The 21011-nt window shown below is 46.9% G+C and overlaps 1 protein-coding gene across 4 annotated transcripts in view; it reads left to right on the top strand.

The window, feature by feature from the left end:
- The window catches only part of LOC147668257 (prolyl 4-hydroxylase subunit alpha-1-like), a 415422-nt gene that overhangs the window by 188902 nt on the left and 205509 nt on the right, over positions 1–21011 (top strand). For 2 of the 4 annotated variants that reach the window (XM_086948662.1, XM_086948661.1), the window contains exons 8-9: positions 6591–6767; positions 20581–20651. In XM_086948662.1, the coding sequence (XP_086804788.1) occupies positions 6591–6767; positions 20581–20651 (248 nt within the window). The remainder of the gene's footprint in view (positions 1–6590; positions 6768–20580; positions 20652–21011) is intronic. The other 2 variants (XM_086948664.1, XM_086948663.1) reach the window with 1 other exon arrangement.

Raw genomic sequence — 21011 nt, 5'->3', positions numbered from 1 at the left:
ACCCTTTTCTCAGACACTGTTAGCAGGTGTAAAAATGACAAAAAATTTAAGTAAATTATCACAAAATGTGGCACATAATGATGCTGAATTTGTCTTTTCTTACACATAATTCCCTCAACACTTCTGCATAATATGGTCCTCCTCTGCCGCATAGTTCCAGTGCCCTGGAAATGGCTGCACATCTGAACCGAGCACTGTCCTTTTAGGTGTTGAGTCCAGTACTAAAGTAGCTGCTGCTCCTGTTTTCAGATGCACTTGTGCCCTCAGGCCCCAGTAGACACTGATCAAGGCCTCAGAGCTGAGAAGCGATCCAACCCTTGGTCACCCTAGAGTCCCAAATCAGGTGTTTTGCCAAACCTTTGAAGCAGACTCCTCCCTCAAGGCCCAAACTGCTAACGCAGAAAACACTGTCTGCTTCGATGCATCAAAAACGACTCCAAGGAAATATCTATCCCACAACAGGCAGCTGGATACACTATTATCCATCCAAGCAGAGGCAAGATCTCCACTCTGGAAAAGACTCTGTCTAAGAAACACAGGTTTGCCTTCGACACATCAGCGCCTTTACGACCTCCATAAGGCCTAGGGACAAGGGTGAATTATGATGTAGATCCTCAGGGAGATCCCGATCTATTTTTACCTCCCTATCTGAGCTTCCGAGGCGCATGATGCCACGACGTACCACGGTCTTATCCAACGCGCGACCACTTCCCATAAGGTAGAATTTATCAAACCCTAGAGGACGGCTGTTTGTTTGCTGTCTAAAATGGTGTTCTCACCAATACCTTCCTGTGCTTAAAGGGATGATACCTACCCCTGAAATCCTTAAGGACCCAGTCAAATCACAGGAGGTTACATCCTGTATTGAGGAAACAATTGCAAGCCGGCACCCTCCAACCCACTTTACATCAGGAGTCATGTCCTATGGGGCTCCCTGGCTGTCACTGTTGCTAGGCTGCAGCCTAGGGCATGGGCAACACTCTCTCTTGACAAGGAGAGTAATCAAATCAATTTCACAGTGAGAGTACTGGCCACACACTGGCACATTGCCAATTCAGTGAGCCTCCTCTCCCGGTTTGATAGGGTTCACTGCCAAGAGATGGAGGACTTCCTCCAGCATCTCACTTACCAGTACAGCAAGAGAAGGGCTGAATTGGTAGATGAGGGGAAAGTCATTGCCAATGCTACCATCATGTGCGCTTTGGATTCCGCAGATTCAGCAGACCAAGGGGTGAACACCTTTGTTATCCTCAGCTGTCACTCCTGGCTGTGTGTATGCCCGGCTTCAAACTAGAGGTGCAGCAGCATCTTGTCAACTTGCCCTTCGACTGGGAGCACCTATTCAAACTGCAGGTTGATGCCATGCTGGAGCAAATGTAAAAAAATAAATAAAAAGGCACATAAACCACCAAGGCCATGGGTGCCCTCCAGGTTCCTTCCGGCAGGGGCTCCTTTCAGAGGCAACAGGCAAGGGGTAAGTGCAAACCACTTCCCCAGAGCCAATCCAGTTCAACCAGTGGCAGCAACATGGTTATCGCCAACAGGGTGGCATAGGTTACACACATGGCTCCTTCAGAGGGAACAGTTCCCAAGGACGGGTGTAAGATACTCCCAGTATGAGAGCCTCTATCCCTGTTCAGAAGAAATCACCACAATTCAAAGTGTTCTACTGATCCTAGAGCTCGCCTACCACCTGGAGCATGTTTCAGCCACACCAAATATCCATTCCCACACTCTCAACCCAAAACCTCTTCTTCTACTTCAAGAGGAGGTACAGTCGCTCTTACTGAAGGGATCCATAGAGCCAGTGCCCCTTCAACACCAGGGCAAAGCAGTCTACTCCTTATACTTTCTCATTCCCAAAAGGGATGGCTCCTTTAGATCAATCCTTGACCTTCTTGCTCAAAACCGATACATCCTGTCTGAAGAGTTCCACATGTCCATCCTACAGAAAGTCATCCCCCTGCTACAGCAAGGTGACTTTATGGCCACACTAGGAATAGATTGAGCAACTCAGGTCTTCTCCTACCTAGACAACCGGCTGATCAAGAGCTCAAGCAGACAAGACTGCCTAGCCCACACCCAGAGTGCAGTTTACCTCCTGCACTGGGGTTTACATTGAACAACACCAACTAACACTTGAAGCCACTCTGAGTGCAACCTCTCCTAGTGTCATCCCTAAGCGCAGTTTTGGGCAAAACGCACCCTAGCATCCAAAACGTAGAGGCATTCCAAAGGTTTCTGCCTCTTTTCAGCCACTTAGTCCACTGACATCTCTTATTGTAATGCTCCTCCCCTCCTTGGAATGATGCCTACTGCATTACCATAGTGCCTCCTGCATATCGCCATATCTGCTCGCTTCAGGATAGCCTGTCGGATCGGAGTGCCTGTCGGTGGTCTCAATTGGAGAGTTAGAAGATCTAGTGTTCAGAAGGCCGAACTTCAATCCCTCTCTCCAGTGGTAGAACGATAACAATTTGCTGCGGGACATACTCTTCACGGATCCAGGTCCACAGTGTCAACACCATGGACACATCATTAGCTGGCTGAAGAGCAAAATGCATTGATATGGCAATACAGGTTCTGTGGTCGCTTTTTCATGGTCTCCACATCAACCACTTGAAGCTGTTAGCCATACAATCAGCTCTTAAAGCCTATCTTCAACGCTGGCCATAGTTCGCACAGACAAAATGACCGCGTGTTCTACATACAGAAGCAAGAAGGCACGCACTTGCCTCAGCTGTCTGCCATTGCCCAGCTAATCTAGTGCTGGGCTATCAACATCAAGTATATCTCCTAGTAGAGTACCTTCTAGGAGTGGACAACTACTTTGCAGACTTGCTCAGCAGGATGCAGGAACCAGTCTGTAAATGTAAACTCTTCCACAAGTCTTACTCCCTTACTTTCGGAGATAGGGGGCTCCAATAATAGAACATTTCACTAGGGGTGATAGACAAATTCTGCCCAGCCAACCACAGCCTAGTGAAGTTTTTCTCTCCTGCAGCTCACCAAGGGTAAGTTGGCGAGCGTATGCAAAATGTGGTTCCCCAGTGAAATTCTTTTTTTAAATTCTTTTTATTGATTAACAATTTCAACACATTGACATCTGACATCAATTTGGAGCAGTGTATGCTTACAATTCTCAAATTACTGTTACATAGGACAGACATCGGTCGCAGCAATCTTTTAGCGCTCATCTGTAGTTCCAACATCCCCCTCCACCATTCCTTGCCCACGGGAAGAAGGGCCATCAATCGGCATGCATACCATCCCTCTACTTTTATTCAATTCTCCCCGGTTCTTGGACCATTTTTGTGGACATCCTCTCCCTTTAGAAACCACTCTTTCCACCTGCATGCAACTATCCATGTCTGCCTCCCAGTCCCGGAATCTAGGCCTAGTTACTCCCCTCCAGGTTCTTGCAATGTTGCGCCTAGCTACCATGCACCCAAGGGAGACCCAGGTTATCTCCATCGCCCTGAGGTCCGTTGCATCCCACATGCTGAGGAGACACCATCTGGGTGAGAGACTCACTTTTTTCCACATATTGCCAGCATGCTTTGTTATTTTATCCCAATAATCCATAAGAACTGGACAATCCCACCCTTGGTGTATAAATGTCCAAACCTGACCACAGCCCCTGGGACACTACAGGGAGCTTAGTGTACCCATTTTAACTAGCGCCATACTAGTATAATATGCTCTATGCAAAATCTGTAGTTGTATTAATTTGAACCGGGACCGTAGCGCCACCTCCCGTGGGATGCCAAAGCCTCTTGCCACTCTTCGTCACTCATATCCCCTACATTCACTGCCCATTTGGAACGTACGTTCTCCAATTTTTCAGGTGTATTATTTAATATTTTACTGTATGTCAACCATATTGCCTTCTCCTTCATATAGTCCTCTAGAAGCCTGTCCACCAAGGGTGAGGTGACCGTGAGCTCAGTACCGTTGGAGACTACTGTTTGCAATATACTACGAGCCTGAAGATAACGAAAATGTTCCCCTTCACCTAATTCGTAATCCCTTTGAGGGTCACTGAAGGGGACCACCTTACCCACAAATCACCAGTCCTAGAAAGGCTAATCAGGTCCCATTAATCAACTCCAGGGTATTTCGCTAGAAATCCTAGTTAATCCGACTCCTAGAGTGGAGTGCCCTGTGTTATTTTGTTTTTCCACCCTGATGCGGTTGAAGACGCGTGCCATAAAGTGACCGTAGTTGAAGTTGGTGTGTATTTTGGTGCACTCTTCCTCCCCCCCCATTGATTGCTCATGGGTAACTCCCAGGGGTCATGTTAAGTCTGTCCATCTGCAGGCTGGCTCCGTTTGTGGCCAGTGTACCAGTGATTTGTGATAACTAATTGAGATGCCCAATAGTAATTTTGAATTGCTGGGAGCGCTATTCCTTCATCGTACCAACTTCTCATAAGTTTTATCAGTGCTATATCAGGGATACCATTATTCCAAAGAAATGCACATATTTCTGATTCTATTGCATGAAAATATTTGGCTGGTACCAGATAAGGCGGGTTTTGCAGAATGCAGACAAACTGGGTGAGCACCATCATTTTGTATAGTGAAACTTTACCCGGTAATGTGAGGGGCATGGTCTTCCCATGTTGCACGTCTTCTTGTCGACGCGGTGGAGGGGCCGAATTTTTATCATCCCAGTGAGATTTTTGGTAGTTAGGAGATCACCCTGCAAGATTTTGCCAACAGACGGTTGCAGCGGTTCACAGTCCAAAAGCCGCCACTGAAGTAGAAAATCAACTTGAGTGGCAACAAAATCAAGTTGCGAGACTGCGCCCTCTGGCGCGCCACGTGGCGCTGTTCGCGCTGATTGTTCAGCACTAAAAAAACACAACATTGCTGATATATCCGTGAACCACAGGCCCTTAGTGCTGGAACTTTTTTTTCAGTTCCACAATGACAGACATTAAAACTAGTCCTAAATTCGCACCTAAGGTGGTCACGCCATTCCACCTTACCAAACAGTCGAGCGCCAGGTCTTTTCCCCCCTAAACTTGACCCAGGAGCTGAGAGAGTCCTTCACACACTCAACCACAAGCTTGCTCTTTATGTATTATATAGATGATACATAGTCCTTTTGCAAATGCTTATTGCCTTTTTTGCAGCCTCATAAAGGTGATCCCATTTCTAAGGCAGGGATCACCAGCTTGATTGTTAAATTCATCCAAACCTGTTACATTAAAGCTAAACAAACCAGAACTTCCCACCTGGGCCACACTGCACTCGTAAACAGGGTGTTTTCTGGGGAACATACCCATAGCAGTATCATAAAAACTGCCAAATGGTCCACTCAATACACTTTCACAAATCATTATTGTGTAGACATTCTTCCAAGGCAGCAATCTAGAGTTGATCTTACTGTCTTAGGACTTTCAGTCATTAACACCATCTACTGGCTAGCAACCTCATGGGGGAGTACTGCTTTTCACTTTGTGTAATCGGCAGCCACACATGCTGCGTACGGATTATGTTACTTAAACTGTAAGCATCTGTTTGTTGCATGTAGTGCTGTAGATTCACATGCAAACACCTTCTTCCCCGGAAGTCAGTGTTTAATACAAATAACTTCCACCCACACAATTCTTTCTTGACGCTCCTTAGGCCACTGTTCCATCCTACTCAATACGTACTCTCACCCACTGTTCAAAAATCAATCTTCCAGTGGACTCTGTACCCATGCGCATTCACGACTAGAGGAGTTACAGAGATCTTGTGACACAAAAGACTTCTTTGAAGAAAAACAAGTTACAAATATCTGAGCCCAGCACTAGATGGCAGGATTATACATAGCATGTGGATATTCAGCAGTGCGTGCTTAGAGGGTAAGTAACATAATCCTTAAAGAGTCTAAAACCGTTTCCATTTTTTTGGAAAGGCAGTTGAAAAAAGACTTACTGAAGTGAGGTTTATGTTGAAAGTGATCAAACTAATATTACTACTTTTTAGAAAAGCAATATGAAATAATTGTATTACAATGCTTTAGAGATTAAAGAGGCATTTTTAAAAATGATTTAAGAACCACAACCTTCATTCGAATTGTACAGGATTCCCATCCTCTCTTCACATTCCATAAACTCTTCATGAAAATCATTGAATAAAATACCAGGTCAATATTTGCCATCTTCTGTATTGGAGTCAATTACTTTATGCTTCCTTGGTTTCTCGGACCTGGTCATTTCTGTGGCCTTCCACCCATTTGGTAATTGCAGTGGCACTCCATTATAGTAAAAGTAGCACCTTGATTACCATATTAGTCCAGTTTCATTTTTCAAATGGTAGAGGCCTGCTACTATTATGGAAGGGCAACCAGGAGACTGCAAAGGTTGAAGAAATTCTACTTGGTGACCATTGAAAATACAAAGTTTCTGCTTGGTGATGCTTTTACTTTGTGGCCCAGCTTCTGCTTGTTTAAATTTGGAATTATGCTGCAAATGTCATTCTATTGAGCTGCAACTGCTGTTGTGTTAATGTGTCTGGTTAAGTAAATAGGCATATAACACATTTTTTTTGTGAACTGATCATTCACGCCACGCTATCCCTTTGCTTGTTTGTCAGACTCCTCGTAGAGAAAAGAAGCTTTTTTGCCGTTACTTTAATGCAAAAGGGAATCCCAGGTACGTCCTAGCTCCAGTTAAGCAGGAAGATGAGTGGGACAAACCCCACATTGTTCGCTTCCATGATATTTTGACTGATGAAGAAATTGAAAAAGTCAAAGAGCTGGCTAAACCAAGGGTGAGTAGTATATTCCAGGTTAATTTTTATATCCTGTTCTCTCACAGAAAAGTAGATGACATTGCTAAAATTGCTTCAGTGGTTCCATTTGCTACTTAAAGTTTTAAAGGCATATGTATCAAAGAATGGTTTTGCGATTCTCACATAGCAATTTTGAGAGAATCGCTATTTGAGAATCGCAAACGAGATGTGATACAAAATTTGCAAATATTTTGCAATTCCTTAGCATTCCTTAATTGCAACTCTCAAATTGTGATTCGCAATAAAGAAATGGCTTCCCATTCATTTCTATGGGACAAGAGGCACATAGGAATAAATGGAAATTGCAGGTGCAATTTGGGAGTACCCAATAAATAGCGCATGCAATTTCAAGTGTGCAAAGGTTCCAAAAGGACACCATTTTGCACCCCAAAAATGTGCATGTGTACACATGTGGCGCACATACATGTATGCCACATGGCACTTTGAAAAATGCAAAAAAGTGCCTCATTCAAAGAAATCGCAAATTACCACCAACTTGAAGTTGGTGGTAATTTGCGATTTCTTAAGGCAAAATCGTCCAACTTAAATGCTTTTAGAATTACATTTAAGGAATCGCAATTTGCGCTTCCTTAAATCCATCTCCAAAATAAGGAATCACAAATTTTGCGATTCCCTATTTTGCGAGGGCCTTTTGGGATGATACATTCCAAAAGGCTTTTTACAGTTCACAAACGGGCTGATTCTGAGAATCGGCCCGTCTGCGAATGGGGAAAAAGGCTTCATACATATGCCCCTAATTGTGTTTATGATGGGATAAAATGAATGTTTACCAATATAGTGTGAGGAACTACTTCCCCTAAAGGCAGTGTATAGCATAACCATGACCATAAAACTGTTAGTTTTATTCGCCAATGTTCAACTTGCATATATATTGTATTCTTAATATTCAGACTCAGTTTATGGATCATTCAGAGTATATTCTGTTTAATAATACATTGTAACCATGTCATCATACTTGTGGTTGAAAATTGAAGATCATTGTCCCAAATGTCCTAACACTGCATTTCAAGCTTTTTGATTAGCCATGATGGCTATTGTTACTTTGGGTGCTTATCTTTTTGTTTTTCATCAGGCTAAGTTTGTTCACAGAAGAAATCTGGATTTTACAGTCTTGGCAATCTCCCATTTGCCTAATTTGAACATACTCTGGAGTACCAATGCGATATCACATAACCCAGTACTAAAAATATACCATGTCATTCCTATTTGTGCTCTGATACATGAGAATTTATTGCAGTAATCTCAGTTTATGCAGGCTTTAGTCTCAAAGGTTGTTTTTATGCAAATATATAAAAGTATAGTGAGACTAATGCCTGAAGGATTTTATCTCCCATCTTGGTTCCACTAATTCAAGTTTGCTTCTCTCCTTATTTAGTTATTTTATGTAGCCTTAAGACATGTTGTTTTTGCAGCGTGAATCCTTTACTGGTTTCACATGCTGTGCATGGACTTTGCCATCTAGTGCTTGGGTACGAAATCGTGTTTTCTTTCTTGCTTTTTGTGTGTGGTCGTCTATCATTTGATGGTAAGTTCATCCCTTGTGTGATGCCAGATGGTGCTGCGGAAGTTCCTGTGCGCCGCCGCCATCTTCAGATTCTTTTTTATGCCGTTGGGTCTGGAAGTACATCGGTGGAGCTCCAAAGAAACTTCAGCTTTTCTACAGAGAACAGAAAGGAAAAGAGAACCAAAAAGCACCAGAGGTCTCGAAGAAAATCGTAGTCCAGGAGGAGAGGTCCCCTCGGGGAGAGGACCCCATTGCTGGAGAACACTGGCCAGAGAACGCAGAGGAGAGGGACAGATAAGGGATATAAAGAACACCTCCTTAAAATTCTGTCCAAACTACCACCACAAGTTCACGCAGAGGGATCCACACGAGGTCTGTAACTAGTGTCTTCCTACGAATCACTACATCAAAGACTGTGAGGCTGGTGCCAAAATCCTGCCAACGACTCAAGGCCATACTGAAGTAGCTACTTTCACATTATGCCATGCCCGGCACTTAGAGACCACAAGAATCCCTGAAGGACCTTGGTATCTCCATCAATGATGAATAAAACATCGAAGAAGTCAAGCCGGCATAGGGAGGAGTATTGAATGCTGAAGATTGGCTATGTCGAAAGAACAGAAGCAGTGAGGAAAGTGGTGAGGGATGCAAAAAGAAAGTAAAGCAAGCCCCAAAAACCTGAAGGCCACCTGAAAGGTGAAATAGTCAACGACTGAAGTTCTGCATAAACAGGGGTCGACCAAAGGACACCATTGGAAGCAAGCCTTCGATCTAAGCCATGACGCTGGCAGGCGCAAAAGAGGTGACGAAGGAAAGGGCCAGGGAGGCAAAGGACACAGAGCTGATTGTCTTGATGAGGAAGTCCTCCTCAAGGACCAATGCCGAACAATTGCTCGAGGTCAAAAGGAAAAGACCCCAACCCAAGGCCAAAATGACAGTGCTCCTACAGTGGAAGAAGGAGTTCTGTAGTAGGGGATCTCTGTGTATAGTCATAATCTAGTGAATAGTCCCGCCCATGTGCGCGGACCCCGGAGCAATCAAAAATAATCTCTTAAGCTGTCAAAACATGCAGACCTGCATAGACACTTAAGAGAGTATTTAAAGACAGATAATGCAGCCTATATCCACAGGCTACACTGTCCAATACTTCAACTGGAAATTCCACCAAAAACCAAAACAGCACAGCCTGTCCAGGGTTTTCCACAGAGAAAAACCTTGCTTTTAACAGCAAAACCCTCTGGAATGATAGAGAGGAAGGAGTGGACAGACAAGCCCCATAGGCTGCCATTATGTGGCTCAAAACAGGATACTGTGCCTTTAAGAGAACTTTCCAGAAGCCTCACAGTATCCCAGAATGCAGTGCAGATCCCTTTCACCTTCAGTTCTTTTTTCTGGCTCCTGCTAGCAGGACCCTGGAGCATTAGCTCTTCTTTTCTGAGCTTTTTCTATACTATTTTTGTGATATTTTTGTATTTTTGTAGCTTCACTCGACGTCTTTGGCCTTTATCTGCATTCTGCTGAGGTTTGTTGGCAGAATTTCTGCAGTCTTCTTGTCTTTAGACTATTTCTAGTCTGACATGTGCTTTGTCTGCAGCTGAACTGAAGGCCAAAGCTGAAGCTCACAGGGTTTGTACTCTGTGCTTGCCTGTGTCTTTGGACACCTGTCTTCTCTGTACCTTCTTTTCTAGGGGGCTTCGGCTTCCAGGTTTCAGACAGAGGAGTTTGAAGGCATCTTCAGCCTCTGGGTGAGGTGAGGGTAGGTCCTCTACCGAGTCCCATGCTGTAATCTCTGGGGTTGTCCCCAGTAAGGGCACGTCTGAGCTATGACGCGGTTCCAGTCGGCGTTGGGGCCGTCGTGGAGTGCCTGGACGTCATGGAGTGCCTCGACGTGGACGTCATGGAGTGCCTCGACGTGGACGTCATGGAGTGCCTCGACGTCGACGACATGAAGGGCCTCGACGTCATGGAGTGTCTCGACGTCGACGTCATGAAGTGCCTCGACGTCGACGTCATGGGGTGCCTTGACGTCGACGTCATGGGGTGCCTTGACGTCGACGTCATGGAGTGCCTCGACGTCGACGTCGTGGAGTGCCTCGACGTCGTGGAGTGTCTCGACGTCATGGAGTGTCTCTATGTCATGGAGTACCTCCACGTCATAGGGTTCCCCGACGTCATGGGGTGCCTCGACGTCATGGAGCGGTGTTGCTCGACGTCATGGAGCGGTGATGCTCGACGTCATGGAGCGGTGTTGCTCGACGTCATGGAGCGGTGTTGCTCGACGTCATGGAGCGGTGTTGCTCGACGTCATGGAGCGGTGATGCTCGACGTCATGGAGCGGTGATGCTCGACGTCATGGAGCGGTGATGCTCGACGTCATGGAGCGGTGATGCTCGACGTTATGGAGCGGTGATGCTCGACGTTATGGAGCGGTGATGCTCGACGTCATGGAGCGGTGATGCTCTACGTCATGGAGCGGTGATGCTCTACGTCATGGAGCAGGGATGCTCGACGTCATGGGGCAGGGATGCTCGACGTCATGGGACAGTGAGGCTAAACGTCATGGAGCGGTGAGGCTCGACGTCACTCACTTGGGCTCTGCCCTCTTCCGTTGGGTCCGGCCGTCACTGTTAGGGATGGCTCGGCGTCTCGGTGTTTGACACCTAGTGACATTTTGGCGTCTGAGTGTTGGTTGTCGTAGAGACAGTCACTGTCTTAGTGATGGTGACGTCGTAGTGAGGTCGATGTCGTGGGTTACAGCCGCAGAATACTGCCGGCTCCTGACGCCTGGGTCTTGTTCCAGGCCTCGCTCCTTGGTGAGCCTCTCTTCGTAGGAGGGGACTTTGTGTTCCCGGCACCTTCCACTCACGACGCAGAGCAGTTGATCAGCATCGTGGAACCCTTCTGATGGGGAGTTTGTGGTTACTCACCACGTGTAAGCGAGGGACGTTGGTCCTTTTGCTTAGTTTTGAGTACTTGCATACCTGCACGTCTGCTAGGTCGCCTCCTGCTCAACCACTACTGGTGAGACCACCGGGGATGTTTCGGAATACTCTCGGTTCCCTCTCCCGCCCACCACCCCAGGGGCCTTTGGCCCCTCAGTCTGCGAACCTCCGTGCCTTGATACCAGGGATGCGTCTTCCATGAGTACGGGGAGTCTTTCTCCCACTCTTTACTGGTTGGCGGGACTTAACTTTCGTCCACTACCACCTGACAGGAGGTTCTGGCTCCGACCGTGCTCCTGACTTGGTCGCATGGGTGGCGGCGTGTAGACCTCGTGCTGTGGCCCGCTGTTGTTGGGGCGTTGTTGTGAGATCCCTCTGTGGGGGTGTTTTCTTCACCGATTTGTGGTTCCTCTGCCGAGAGACAGGAGGGAAGCCTTACAAGAGGTGGTCTAATGGGCCTGATAGTTTCGGATCAAGGCGTCGGTGTCGGAGCGGAGTTTTTCTCTCCTGCCGACCCCCAGGTATTGTGGGTTTGTCCTACGTTGCCATACTTTTCTTCGCCTGACGTCTCTGCAGCCTGCGGCTCAGCAGTGTGCTTCTACTCTTCCGTTTTTTGGGCAACCCTTGGGCTGCCATGAGAGTAGTGAGTGGCTCGCATGAAGTCTGAATCGGAGACTTTTGGACGGCTGTAGGTTTGGGGCAGGGAGAACGGCTTGAGGCCTTCTGCCCTTTCCAGCGGCGTTTTTCCTCCCAGGATTTGCCGGTGGTCCCGGGCCGTCATTTAATGCTTTACAAGTATATTGTGCGCATACGCGGGAGAGCTTATTGCTCCTCGGCGAACAAAGGCCGGCTGGGTCTAAGTCAGTCTTCGGTTCATCTGCCCTCCTCCAGCAATTCCTCCGGTCGGCTCGCGGTTTCAGCTGCGCGAGCTCTAAGCAGAGGCCGATATCCTGTTTAGGACAAGGGTGATAGAGGACGTACCTCTGTCTCAAAGGGGAAGAGGTCTGCACTCCCGGTTCTTTCTGGTTCGCAAGAAGGACAAGAACGAGTTCCGGCCCATTCTGGATTTGCGACAAGCAAACAAGTGGATTCGCAGAAGAGGAATTTTGCATGCTGTCGTTGCATCAGGTTTATACTCAGCTGCAACAGGGAGATTGGCTTGGTGCCATAGATCTACAGGATGCATACTCCCATGTGCTCATTGCACACAAACACAGGAAGTTGCTGCGATTCCAAGTCGGCGCCCATCATTATCAGTACACAGTACTGCCAGTCGGGCTGAAGTCTGCGCCCAGACCATTCTCGAAGTGCATGGCAGTGGTAGCTGCACGCCTGAGGAAAAACGAGGTGATTTCTCTAACCGTACCTGGACGATTGGTTGATCAAGGCCTCCTCCTTCTCGGAAGCTCGGGCACACTTCCAGAGGACGTGCGTTCTCTTGAGCGAGCTGGGGTTGCACATCAACATGTCCAAGTCTGTCCCCATTCCGGTCCAGTGCATACAGTACTTGGGAGCCTCCGTCAATACGCTGTCAGCGAGCGTGTCTCCTTCGCAGGAGAGACAATTATCTCTCCTTAGGAAGGCTCAGGCTCTTGTGACCGCCCCATCTACAACAGTGAAGACGGTGTCTTCTCTACTGGGGTCGATGGCCTCTTGTATATTCCTCACGCCACACGCACGGCTGCTCATGAGACCTTTGCAGGAGTGCTTGGAGGATCAGTGGGATTAGAGGAAAGGATCCTTGGGCGACAAGATACGACTGTCTCTGCGTGCTCTTCAGTCTCTGAAGTGGTAGTGTTCAGCGGAGAATCTCCTAAGAGGGGTTCCCTTTCACAAGGACATTTCCACACAGACTGTCGTGACGGATGCGTCTCCCCGCGGCTGGGGGGCGCTTTCCGGAGACTTGCAGATACAAGGAACGTGGTCCCCGATGGAGTCCACGTATCACATCATTTTCTGGGAACTCAGAGCTGTTCCCTTGGCATTGAAGGCGTTTCTTCCGTCCTTCCAGACCAACTCTCTGCTTGTACAGACGGACAATTTGACCACAATGTATTACCTCAACAAGCAGGGGGGGTTCGAGATCGCGCACTCTGTCGCAGGAGGCACGGGCGATCTGGTGACTGACTCTGACGGCTACCCATCTGCCAGGTGTGCAGAATGTTCAGGCAGATTTGCTGAGCAGACTGATTCAGGAAAGCCACGAATGGGTCATAAACGACGAAGTACTAGGAGAACTCTTCGGCGAATGCCGAGACTTCGCCTCCAGGTACTGCCTGTGGGGAAGCTGGGGAATGCGTTCTGGATTAACTGGTCGAACAGCTTTCTGTACGCTTTTCCACCCTTTCCCTTGATTCCGGCGGTGTTCATCAAGCTGTCCCAGTCCAGGGCGCGGATGATCCTGTTTGCCCCAGAATGGCCCAGACAGTGGTGGTTCATGGACCTGCTTCACCGGTCTCTCCGTCCTCTCATACGGAGGCCTTGCAGGTCGGACCTTCTCGCAAAGTTCAGGGGGCAGACGTTGCACCCCAACCTCTCGTCTTTGAGTTTGGCTGCATGGTTCCTGAGATAGTGTGATATGGCCATTTGAATCTACCAGAAGTTTGTATGGATGTACTGAAGGAGGCTTATTATCCTTCCACTAGGACTTCTTCTGCTTACTAGTGGAAGAAGTTTTTGCATCTGGTGCAAGTCCAAGGACCATGACCTGTCGACGTGTAAGGAAGATGTCTTCCTTCTGTATCTTTTACGCCTGGCGCAGTCGGGCCTTAATGCCTAATCCATTACGGTTCATATTGCTGCGCTGACTGCCTACAGGAAATGCCCTTCAGACTTCCTTCTTCCAGATCCCTGTGATCAAAGATTTTTTTTGGAAGGCTGGAAGAAAGCATTCCCTCCTGTCTGGCTTCCTTCGCCTTCAGGGGAATTGAATGTGGTGCTGTCCAGATGGATGTAGGAGCCTTTTGAACCTATTCATAGGGCTTCGTTGCAGCATCTGTCCTGGAGGGCGGCGTTCCTCGTGGCCATCACATCGGCCCGCAGGTGGAGTGATATTCAGGCGTTGTGTTGCCAAGGACCTTATACTGTATTCCATGCTGCTGAGGTTGTTACGCATACTCACCCTAAATGTCTTCCTAAGGTTATTTCTGGTTTTCATGTCAACCAGACAATAACTTTGCCTACGTTTGTTCGGAATCCGGCATCTTCAGCAGGAAGGTCCCTACATTCCCTGGATGTTAGGAGGGTGTTGGAATTTTATCTGGCTAAAACCAGAGATATTTGTGGTTCAGATCAATTGTTTGTCAATTATGGATCAGTCTGGACCGGTCTTGCTACCTCAAAACAGTCCATCTCTAGGTGGATTGTGTCCTGTACACTATTGTGTTACCAACAGACTAATACGACCTTAGGAGGTAAACCTAAGGCTCATTCCACCAGGGGCAAAGCTGCCACGACTGCTTTGCTGCTTAATGTTCCGATTGCAGAAATCTGCAAGGCCTCCACTTGGAAGACGGTCCATACCTTCGCTAAGCATTACTGTCTGGACGCTGATACCAGGGCAGATGCTCAGGTTGGGCAGGCTTCGCTGCGAAATTTGTTCGCACAATAGTGGTGTTATTTCTCGTTTCTCCACCGCCGCTTTGGTGTGGGGATGGGCTTGCCATTCTATTCACTAGATTATGACTATACACAGAGACCCCTACTACAGAAGGAGTAGTTTCTGTCCTGTAACTCCAGTTCTGTAGTAGGGGTATCTCTGTTATAGTCATAAGCGCCCGCCCTCCTCCCCGGTGGAGAGAGATGTTCATGTAAGGAATGCTACAGGTCTGGCGTGTTACGCCTTCAAAAAGAACTGAAGGTGAAAGGGACCTGCACTGCATTCTGGGATACTGTGAGGCTTCTGGAAAGTTCTCTTAAAGGCACAGTATCCTGTTTTGAGCCACATAATGGCAGCCTATGGGGCTTGTCTGTCCACTCCTTCCTCTCTATCATTCCAGAGGGTCTTGCTGTTAAAAGCAAGGTTTTTCTCTGTGGAAAACCCTGGACAGGCTGTGCTGTTGTGGTTTTTGGTGGAATTTCCAGTTGAAGTATTGGACAGTGTAGCCTGTGGATATAGGCTGCATTATCTGTCTTTAAATTCTCTCTTGAGTGTCTATGCAGGTCTGCATGTTTTGACAGCTTAAGAGATTAATTTTGATTGCTCCGGGGTCCGCGCACATGGGCGGGACTATTTACTAGATTATGACTATACACAGAGATACCCCTACTACAGAACTGGAGTTACAGGACAGAAACTACTCCTTACATGACTCCCTCAAGACCTTTCATATCCCAAGGAAACCCTTCGAGCCAAGGGATCTGAGAAAAGATTTCCTGACAATGAGGCACCCTCAATAGTGGAACTGCATGAGGAAGAATAGGAGGACCTCTTTGATAAGGAAAAGTCCAGCAGGACAGAGAATTGAGGCTGGTTCGATGCTGAATGCCCTGCTGAACGACCTGTCCATGTACAATGGACTAATCAAGAAGGCAACAGACACATAAGGGGTCCAGCTGGAGGAAGAGAGGGAGGAATCGTGCTTCCTCCTCGAAAACCCTGATACCGTCTCAAAAGGCATACCTATACCTGCCCATGCTCCGAACATCACAGACCAGGGCAAGGAAGCTTTTAGGGAACCCGCCACAGCTAGGGCGATTATCCCTGATGTGAGAAAAAAAGGCCTTCTACTGTGGGACACCCAGTACATCAAGGGAAACAGAACGGTGTGCTCTATCATAATGGCCACAGCCAAACAAAGGAAAAATGCCCCACATTAACCGGTCCAGCTACAGAGAAAGAAAGCAGGAGGATGGACTCCCTTTCAATCTTCCACCCAACCAGGGAGGAAGATTGAAAGGGAGTCAGCGAAGTATTGAGAATTTTAAATAACAGCACTGCCTTAAATGGAAATGATGATCAGCAGTGGGAAGAAATCAAGAAATTAATGCAACACTTCCCAGAGGAGTTTCAAAAAACAGCAAAAGCAATGATCCAGCTAGGCAAGAACATCGCCAACTCTTGCCTCAAGTCTGCTCTGGACGAAGCACACACCGCAAGCAGGCGGAGATTAACGGTGATCACGCAGAGGAGGCACGCATGGCTCGGGACCTGTGGACAAAAACTAGAACATTAAGAAAACAGCAACTCCTCCAGTTGCGAGAAGGGGTCAGGGAAATCATCCAAAAGGGGGCCATAGAGAAGGGAAGACAAAGGGAAGACCGGCAATGGCATCTTCTCAGCATACTTCCTAGTACCAAAACAAGACTTAACACTGAGACTGATCCTAGACCTTGCGCATCAAAAAAGTTTGTACGAGCGCAGCATTTCAAAATTACAACTTTGCAAGAAGTGATCCCGCTCCTAAGAAGAGGAGACTCTATGGCCACATTTGACCTAAAACATGCCTACCTTCTTATACCAATGAACCAGAGGCACAAGAAATACTGTATATTCCTCGTGGACTGAGTATAATTTCAGAGTGCAACCATTTAGGAGAGCATACGCACCAAGGGTGTTCACAAATGCCTAGCAGCGTTGGCTGCACACCTGAGGAAACAGGGTATACATGTCTACCCATACCTGGTTGGTAAAGTGAAACACTAATCAAAAGTGCCACAGGGATATACCAACAGTAATCAGAATTCTCCAAAATCTTGGGTTTATCATAAACCATGAAAAGTCCTCACCATGCCAGGATAGTTATGGTGTTCCTGTTTTCAACCACCTCGAACACCCAACCCAGCTGTGGCTTGGTGCCAAAGAAACCTTTGAGACCGACCACTTTGGCACCAAGCCAACCCTCAGCACAACCACATCTGCCCTGCCTCCGATGGGAACCGAAGGCACCCCTGGAGTCTTAAGACTTCGACATCGACCAGCAATGCCTGGCTCCATATCTCTGGCTGTAAGCTGGAAGTTCAGCAGAACATACTGAACATGTCTTTTGAAGGTGAGCATCTCTTTGGTCCATACGTGAACCAAGCTTTGAAAAAAATCAAAAAAGATATGGGAACAGCCAAAGTGATGGGGGCACTGCAAACCCCCGCTCCCCTTAACGCCATTCGCCACGCCCCATACAGTGGAGGTTATTTTAGAGGGTCCTATACAGGTCACAATTACAGAGGCAAGGGTAGCTCTCCAAAAGGAGCTACACCTGGCACCAAACCATAATTTGACCCGTCTTCCTTCCCCTCCTTGATCACAACATCGGTCTGCTGCGCCTTCAAAGTTTCTTCCCCACATTGTAAACCGTCACTTCAGACTAGTGGGTGTTGGATATTATGTGACATAGTTATTGTCTGGATCGCACTTCCACTCCTCCCATCATTCCACCTCGCAAACGCAGACTCTTACTGCAACACCAAAGGCTCCTCACGGAGGAGGTCAAAGCCCTTCTCCTCAAAGGGCTATAGAACCCATCCCCTCACCAGCAAGGCACGGAAGTGTACTCACTGTACTTTCTAATACCCAAAAAAGACGAATCCTTCAAGCGCTTTCTGTACCTTAAGCCCCTAAATGAATACATCCTGCCGGAGCATTTTCACATGGGGACCGTTTAGGGTGCCATTGTGCTTCTCCTTCAAGGCAACTTTAGGGCCTGACGTATGCCTATTGCCACATACCAATACATCCGGCTCATTGCTGGTATCCCAGATTCATGGTCAAGGGAAGAAACATTTCTCTTCTTTGGGGTCACTACTGCGCCTTGGGTGCTCACCAAGTGCCTTGCGGTGGTGGCTGCACCCCTGCATATCCTCGCTGTCCACGTTAAACCATTTCTGGACAACAGGCTTGTCAAAAGTGTCACCTGCCAGCATTACTGCGAACCCACACAGGTTACAAATGACCTGCTTCATTATTTAGGGTTTACCATCAACACCAACCCCTCCAGATCAAGTCCTACCTAGGGGCTATTCTCAACTTTGATGTAGGCAAAACCTATCAACAATTCTCAGTCATAAAGTAGTCATTTACTTCCTAGGCATTATAGCCTCCTGCATTGACATAATACCTCATGCCATACTTCACATGTGCTCATTGCAGGAATGCTTAGCACAACTTTGGTCTCAGGCAGGTCATTGGGACGATCTAGTGTTGATAGGGCGCCACACTGATCTCTCCCTGTAGTGGCGGAACATCAACTACCTGTTAGAGGGGCAGTCTTTTCTTGACCCAGTTGCGCATAGGATTTTTACACTGGATGTGTCCCTTTCGTGGTGGGGCGAGCACTTACAAGATCTGACTGTACAGAGTCATTTGGAAGTAAAGTCCCTGGGCCTCTACATCAACTACCTGGAACGTATAGCCATTCACCTAGAGTTCAAGGCTTTCCTACCTAACCTGGTAGGCTAGGTTGGTATTTCCAGACAGACAATATGACAGCCATGTATTACCTCCAGATATGGGAGGGCATGCTCTCCACAACTTCAGAGCATTTGGCGTTGGGCTCTCTGTTGCAAAATTAATTTAACAGAGTGCATTCCGGGAATGGATAACGATTTTGCTGACCTCAGCAGAATGCTGCAACAAGTCCACCAGTGGAAACTCCACCTGCAAGTCCTCCTCTGTTACTTTCACAGATGGGAGTTCCCACAGATAGAACTATTCACAACAGCAGAAAATGCCAAATACACAAACTTCACCTCCAGGTTCCCAAACCTACAGTCCAGCCGCAATTCATTATGAAAGATATTTGACTACGCTTTTTCTCTTCTACCTCTACTTCCAACTGTGGTTTGGAGGCTTCGGCAGGCGTCCCTCACCCTGGTGGCATCCATATGGGCACCGCCAGCCCTGGTCCACGATTCTGCTTGAACTCACTGGTTCAGCACGAGGGGCTCCCCAACAAGCAGGATCTTCTCATGCAGACCCATGAAGAAATCAGGCTTACAATCCCTCAACCTTGTGATCTGGCTCCTGATGTCATAGAATTTGGGTACCTTAATTTTCCATCTGAATGCATGAACATTCTTACAGAAGCTTGCAGACCTACCACCTGTGCCTGCTACGCAGCTAAGTGGAAGAGATTTGTCTGCTACTGTCCCTCAAAAGATATTGACCCACTAAAAGCCATTATACAGTACATTGGCTGTTACTTACTTCACTTGTAAGTTTTGGGACTAGCCTTTACCTCAATACTGCTGCATCTGCTGCTGTGGCTGCCTACCTTCAAAATAAGCAACGCATCTCTCTCTTCAGGATACTGGAAAGTAATTAAAGCTTTCATGGAGGGTCTCAAAAGTGTCATTGCTACCCGGGGCCCACGGGCACCCTCATGGAACCTCAACGTTGTACTAACATTATTCCTGAGTCCTCCATTTGAGCCCCTCCACACCTCCCCCCTTCAAGTCCTCTCTTGGAAGGTGGAATTTCTAGTTGGTATCACCTCACTCAGGTGTGTCAGTGAGCTTCAGGTATTGAACATAGAAGAACCTTTCTTCCAAGTACACAGGGAAAGGGTTGTCTTCTGCTTCATAGTCTATGCACAGCATGTTTCTACAGACACGCATGCCATGAACTGAAAATGTTGCTTACCCTCTAAGCATCTGTTTGTGGCATGTAGTTCTCTAGATTCACATGCACCCCCCCCCCCTTCCCCTGACACCTATTGCTGTTGCAGTATCTTTTAATATCTCTTTTTCCTCTAATGCATAGACATCTCTCTATATATCACTAAGCTTCACTTGCCGTCCTTACCCGCTGTGCTTGAAAACAATCTAACAATTAAGCCAATGAGCAGGGACATTATCAGCAAGAGGAGGAGTCACATTACCTCGTAACTCAAAAGACTTCTTTGAAGAAAAAATACTTGCAAACATCAGGGCCCAACACTAGATGGCTTGTGACTCTGCAGCACTACATGACACAAACAGATGCTTACAGGGTAAGTAGCAAATTGCCTTTCTAAGGTTCTGGAGAAAGAGGTCCAAGCGAGTTAGTAAACTTGAATGTAATGTCATTGTCCAGCATCTACTGTATTTGTATCCAAGGTCTTATCTATTCAAGGGGACCTCAACAAATTAAAAAAAAAAAGCTCCTTGAGACGTAGCACATACTGTGGAGTGATTGTTTCCCCCCATTCCCCCCCCCCCCCCATTTGTGCCTTTAAAATGTTGAGTCTAGTTCAATGTGGGGGGAAAAATCTGACTTGTTTAATGCATGGTGTGTGTATCATCTCTAAATTCTTTCCGCCGCCTAACCACAAAGATGATTCTGATTGGTCGGATGATTTAAATTTAAGCATTTTTTATGTAATGAAACTATTCTGATTGGTTGGCTTCACAGCTGAGGCGAGCCACCATTTCAAATCCCATAACAGGAGTTTTGGAGACTGCACACTACAGAATTAGCAAAAGGTAAGATCGACATCTTCCACTCCTACAATTCCATACCTGGCTGGAGATTTTGCTTCTGGCATTTCGCATGTTATAAAGAGGAAGAAACTTCAAAGTTTCTCATCTTATAGTCAATAAATGCTTGTAGCTTTTACTGCCGAGTTTCACATTTGTCTTTTTCAACTGCTGTTCTTTTAATGTTCTGTATGAAACCTGCCTTAGTTTTGATAAGACAAGCTATTTCTGAAGTTGTATGTCTTTTTTGTGTCTTTAAATCCACATAAAATTAAAGAGTTAGAACATAAAAACATGTCTTAACCAGAACACAACAGAGGGTTCCATGCTTTGTAAAATTATATTTGCTCTTGTTTTAAAAACAAC

Source organism: Lissotriton vulgaris, unplaced genomic scaffold, assembly GCF_964263255.1.
Source record: "Lissotriton vulgaris unplaced genomic scaffold, aLisVul1.2 SCAFFOLD_1939, whole genome shotgun sequence".
Lineage (NCBI taxonomy): Eukaryota > Metazoa > Chordata > Amphibia > Caudata > Salamandridae > Lissotriton > Lissotriton vulgaris.
This window is presented reverse-complemented; position numbering and strand designations above follow the sequence as displayed.